The sequence below is a fragment of the Haliaeetus leucocephalus genome, unplaced genomic scaffold, assembly GCF_000737465.1.
Source record: "Haliaeetus leucocephalus isolate CR32 unplaced genomic scaffold, Haliaeetus_leucocephalus-4.0 Scaffold353, whole genome shotgun sequence".
Lineage (NCBI taxonomy): Eukaryota > Metazoa > Chordata > Aves > Accipitriformes > Accipitridae > Haliaeetus > Haliaeetus leucocephalus.
Genome location: NW_010972789.1, coordinates 39,070 through 44,901, shown reverse-complemented (window position 1 = coordinate 44,901; position 5,832 = coordinate 39,070). Strand labels below are relative to the sequence as shown.

General features: G+C 62.0%; 1 protein-coding gene across 1 annotated transcript in view; it reads right to left on the bottom strand.

The window, feature by feature from the left end:
- LOC104835043 (scavenger receptor cysteine-rich type 1 protein M130-like) overlaps window positions 1-5,832 on the bottom strand; it is a gene marked incomplete at both ends in the record, with an annotated part of 15,799 nt that overhangs the window by 1,714 nt on the left and 8,253 nt on the right. The window contains 5 exons of the mRNA XM_010572822.1: window positions 22-207; window positions 294-620; window positions 1,569-1,880; window positions 2,233-2,541; window positions 3,884-3,980. Coding sequence (XP_010571124.1) covers window positions 22-207; window positions 294-620; window positions 1,569-1,880; window positions 2,233-2,541; window positions 3,884-3,980 — 1,231 coding nt within the window. The remainder of the gene's footprint in view (window positions 1-21; window positions 208-293; window positions 621-1,568; window positions 1,881-2,232; window positions 2,542-3,883; window positions 3,981-5,832) is intronic.

The following is a 5,832-nucleotide window of genomic DNA, read 5'->3' as shown; positions in this document are numbered from 1 at the left end:
CCAGCCAGATCTGCCCGGAGCCTGCCCCAAACTGAGCGGAGCCGGCTGCCTCCACTGCCCCTCCACAGCCCAGCTGGCGGCAAACGACGGTGGCATCAGACAGGTCCCAGCCATCGTCACAGACAGTCCCCCAGATGCCCTGGTAGTAGACCTCCACTCTCCCAGCACAGCGCCCGGCCCCGTTCACCAGCCGGACCCTCCGGCTCCCTGTAGTGGGTAGAAACCCCAGCTGCTGTCAGGGGCCGGCTGCCCACCCAGCCCAGAGCCTGGGGAGCCCATGCAGTGCCACTCACCCCAGCAAATGACTCCCACGTCCTCCGCAACCCCTGCCGCCGGTGCACTCTCGGGCAGGGAGGTGTTGCAGAGGGCCAGGTTGGCCTCGTGCCCTGCGCACCGGACCCCTCGCAGCCCCACGGGACCCGTCCCTCGCTCAGGCTTTGGGGGGTTGTAGGCTGTCCCTGCCTCTCCGCACCGCAGCTGCCGGCACACCACGCTGGCCTCCTGCACGTCCCACTGGTCATCCAGGACTCTGCCCCACGTCCCACGCTGGAGGATCTCCACTCGCCCGTCACACCGGCTCCCTCCGCCCACCAGCCGCAGGGATGCGGAGTCAGCTGGGCCTGGGGAGAGCAGCCATGCCCCAAGCCTCAGCAGCACCAGAGAACCCAGAAACCTGCAGTTCCTCTCAAAGCTCTGGGACCTCACGGTGTCCTGAAGCTCACCCGCCTGGCCCCAGCCCTCTGCAGTGAGCTTCAGGAGCAGGTTTCCACAGGATTTGTTTGCCAGTCCCTGAGCAAGACACTGTCTTTGCTTTTGGTGGGGTAGAGCCACTCAACACGTCCCTGCTGAGGCAGATGGGGCAGCTCCCACAGGAGGGAGAAGCAACCAGTGCAGTTGCCCAGGGACAGGCAGTGCCAGGAAAAGCCTTGCTGAACCTCAGCGCTGACACCGACACCGTTGAGACACGGGGCACGGCACACACATCTCTGCCCCTCTGCATCCCTGGGGATCATGGGCTGGGAGTCTGTGTCCCTGGCAGGGAGCAGAGCGAGGGGGGCCTTTCTGATCAAACAGGACAAGTCTGGGACTTGCGCCGACTAGAAGCAAGGGCCCAACCCTGCTCTGCAGCTCATGTCCCAGGTTGGTTGCTGCTGCTGCTGGGGGCACCCGAGCAGCCCCTGCGGGTGTGGGATTGGGCTCTGAGAAGGACTCTGTGGGGCTAGGACAGGGCTGTCTGCAGCCAGAGGCATGGAGCAGAGCCCCACAGCCCTGTCCTTGACCTGTCCTGCAGCACAAGAGCAGAGGAGCCCAGGCCTGGCAGTGGCCCCGAGGCATGAGCTGCTGCCCCAGCGGCCAGAGACACCGCTCCCAATTCAGCACTCAGCTCTCCCACGTCAGAGCAGTCAGTCTGAGCAGACAAAGCTCTCCAGATCACTGCGGGTGAAGCCAGGGTTTCTCCAGGGAGAAATTCACACTCATGCTGCCATGGGATCCCCTGCTTTGGGTGGCCACGTCACACCCAAGGGGCAAATGGAGTTAACGCAGCATTTTCCCTGAGCAGCACTCACCTGAGCAAATGACAGCAGCATCGTTCCCATGGGAGCACAAGGCCCCCAGAGCAGTCACCGGGCACTGCCCCAGGTGGCCTTCAGTCCCATCACAGTGAAATGAGTCTCTCCAGAAGGGATGGGTGGCTCTCCCAAAATGACCTGGCCTGGGAATGGACTCGGCAAACCCGCAGTCAAGGTGATGACAGAGGACGTGGGCGTCCAAGAGATCCCAGTGGGAGGCACAGAGGGTGCCCCAGGTCCCCAGCACCTGCACCTCCACCCTCCCCTCACACGCCGTGCTGCCATTCATCAGCCTGAACCCTGTGAACTCTGGGAACAGAGAAGGGTGAGAAAGGACAGACTTGTGCTTTTGCTCCCTCGGGAGGTAGAGGAGAGGCCAAATGGACGCCTTTCCTTTCTCCTCCTTCTGCACAATTTTAGGGCTGCAGACAAACATTCAAGGTCAGGTCTAATGGGGCTCTGAGCAACCTGATCTAGGTGAAGACGTCCCTGCTCATTCCAGGGGTGGCTGGACTAGATGAACTTTAAAGATCCCTTCAAACCCAAACCACTCCATAATTTTATGATCACCCCTCCTGTCCTCCCCTCCAGCACAGTCCTTGCCCTGCTCTCCCATCCTCAGCACACCCCCGGTGTTTAACACCCCACCCTGAGTCCTTACGTGTGCAGGTGACACCGGCATCCTTTGCGTGGGAGCAGGGCTCGTCCCTTGGGGATCCCCTGGGGCAGGAAGCAAGAAGGGATTCATTCCCCACACACTGCAGCTCTCTGTCCCAGATGGGACCATCCCCTTCTCCAAAGTGAGCTGCCCCAGTGACAGACAGGGCTGTGCCGCACTGCAGCTCCCTGCAGACCACGGTGGCAGCTTTGGGACTAAAGTCTGAGTCACAGACGGTTTTCCACTGGTCCCCGTCACGGATCTCCACTCGTCCTGAGCAGGGGCTGTCGCCTCCAACCAGCTGGACAAATCCTGTAGAAACCAAAGACCCCCATGAGTTCCCAGAGCCCTCTGGCAGTTAGTTACCTGACCACAGGCCACCTAATCCCTAAGGTGGCTGCAGGCAAAGAGCCCCACAACCATCCCAGCACCTCCCACTGGGTGCTGATGGCACAAACACACCAGAGCCCTCCTGCTGCTCCTCAGGCATCAGAACGGCTCTCGGGGGCTGCCTCCTCTCCCAAACCCCCAGCTGCAGGAACCGCTCATACAAACTGGTGCCATCCTGCAGACCCTGGGCTGCCTGGCACTGGCCCCAGACACTGCAGCACCCAGAGCACTTGAGCTCAAGGAGGGGGGCCGAGGCACTGATGGCTGCTGCAGCCTGCTCTGCCCCACGAAGCTCGGAGCCAGGCTCAGGAACCCCTTGGAGCCACTGGAAATGCACCCCATTCCCAGGTGGTTCTCGGGCCATTGGGGCACTGCTATTAGGTGGGACAGGGCACAGATGTGGTGCAGGTGTACCTGCTGTCACTGTCTTCACCAGCCCCCAGCTCCAGCACCTGACTGGGGAGGGGGTCCTCAGCCAGGGCCAGAGTACGCTGCCAGGTGTGCACATCCCCTGCCAACAGCTGGGTAGAGGGCAGGAGAGTGGGCAAAGGAGCAGCCCTGGGTTGACACAAGCTCCCAGTGCAAGGACGGGCACCAAGGAGAACCAGAAAGTGCTGGCAAATCCCCTGTGGCACAGGGCAGGCAGGGGCTGGGGTAGGCAGGAAAGACTGGGCAGCAGGTCAGCACTGCCTGCACAGGGCTGTTTCCCTGTGGGCTGGCTCTCATGGGGTGAGCCTGGAAGAGGAATGAAGTGGCCATGGGCCACCCTGTTCTTCTGCCCAAGCCCAGCACTCCTCCCCTCTAAGCAGCCCCTCTGCTTTGGGGAACTCATGTCTGCCAGGGGACACAACCCAAAAGTCCCCGGCCACCTTGGGCCCTTCCTCAGGACTGTGGGCGGCCATGTGAGCTGCTCCCACTGCCTCTGCCATGGTGAGACCTGGTCCTCGGTGCTGCCAGACAGGTCCTGGCTGAATGGGAGGAGAAAGATGGGAACCAAAGGAGACTGCAGAGCAGGGCATGGCATTCATCTCCCAGCCTGAGGCTCCGATGGAAGGTGAGCTGAGCCACGTCCCAGGCCAGGCAGTGGTGAGTTTGCCCGGGGTGTTCCTCAGGGACCAGGGAAACCAGCAATGACAGTCACAGCTCGCAGTGTGCCTGGCCACACCAGGACCTGCTCCAGTACCCCTCCGTTGTTCCCTGAGGGTGCAGCCAGGTCCCTTCCCCCATCCTGGCCACAAAGGTAGGGAATGGGCTGGCCCCTTACCTGAACACGTCACTCCAGCATCCAAACGGTGATCACAGTACTCTCGAAACCATTCTGTGTTTGTGCAGTCAGACAGGGCAGACTCGGTGCCATCACACTGTACACCAAACATCCAAATGGGGCCAGATCCTGGCCCAAAGTGTGCTTCCGCATGAGCTTCAAGAGCAGATCCACAGCCCAGCTGCTTACAAACCACTGCAGCATCACTCATCTCCCAGAAGTAACCACCACACACGGTCCCCCACTGGCCCTGTTGTTTCACCTCCACTCTTCCAGCACAGCGCCAGCTGCCACCCTCCAGCCTCACCTCCGCAGCTCCTTCAAACACCAACATGGGACCAGTCAGAAGAGCACCGAGCCCCAGACTGCAGGTCTGGGAGCCCCCCTTCCCACGCGGAGTCACAGGCACCAGCATGGGAGCCCTCCCCCTTCCACGCTGTCCCCAGGCCACTGTGGGAGCCCCTCCTCTCCCCACGGGCTGTGCAGGCTGGGGGTGCCCAATGCCAGCCCTGCTGGGCCATTCACCATCTCACAGCCCTTGGCACCTCCTTCCACTCCAACAGCCCCATGCCCATGTCCACCTCCACACTGTGCCCCCAGGCCCTGCCCAGGGCACCATCTCCTCCCCAGCCCAGCACACCCTGCACAGCCCCGTGCCCCCAGGCCCACAGCTTCCCCTGCCCACCACCTGCCCTGGCACCACCTAAACCCACACCACACCCTGAGCTTTCCATGTCCTCAGGGAGCACCGAGACAACCCCAGAGATAACCCCAACGCATGTCCCCTCCTCACCCCTGGCATCAGCCCAGCCCCCGTGCTTGGCCAGGGCCCCTGGGAAGGAAACTTCTCTGCCACCTGTGGGTGCAGACAGCCCTGTCCCCTTCTCTCCGTGGGGCACAAACTGCCTTCCTGGGGTCGGGACTCCCCTGCAGCCTGGGGGCAGCGAGCAGCACACAAACCCTCCAGGGCACCCTAGAGATTGGCTGTGCCCTGGGGATCGCTGAGTGCTGCCATCACCAGCTGGGCCACCGCCAGCCTCAAGGGTACAGCACCGGGGAACAAGGGGTCCCAAAAGGGTAACCCAGGATGGGGTGTCTATAAATGCAGCCAGGCATGGGCTGCCATAAGTGCAGACAGGCCCAGGGAAAGGCAGAAGGTCCATGGGCTTGAACACCTTCTGACCCTTGTCTCAGGGGAGCCTGGAAAGGAACCGCATTCCCAGTGGGATCCCCATGACCCCACTGGCCCCAGGAAGTGGGATGAGGGAACCGGCACTTACCCCCGCACAACTGGAGCCAGAGGAGAAGCCACAGCACCTGCGGGAACACCAGTCCCTCTGTCCACATCCTGAGAGTCCTGCCCTGCCGGCGCAGCACTGCTGCACCCCACTCCCTGTCACGGCTCCCGGGAACTCACAGGGACAACAGCAATGGGAGGGTTATATATGTCTGCAGATGCCAACCCAGCTATAGGAGGAGCCAATCGAAGCAGCAGCACCTTTTTAGACATTATCGGGAACCATCTCCCCTCCGACACAGCCCAGCCCTCCAATGAACTTCTCCAGCGCCATTCATGACCATATATGAGAGATGGCTCCGCTACAGGTGTCACGTCACTGTGGTGGGGGGCCGACACAAGACAGGGCCAGTTGTGGGGGGGGAACAGGTTTTTCACCCCCTGAACTGTGCCGTGTGGACTAGGAGCACTGAGCATCTCCTGCACCAGGCACATCCAAGAGCCCCAGGTGCGAGTGTCCAGCCACCCCTGTGCCATGGGAATCACAGGGCTGAGACTGCACCGGGGGCTGTGTCAGGAAGGGAAGGAAACAGCCCCTGCCCCTGCTTCAGACGCCGCTCTGCTGGGAGCAGCAGCTGGGAAAGGGCCTTGGCCAGGGGAAGAGCTCCATTCCACGAGTGCCCGCTCGTTCGTCCCTCCCCGGAGAGCCCCA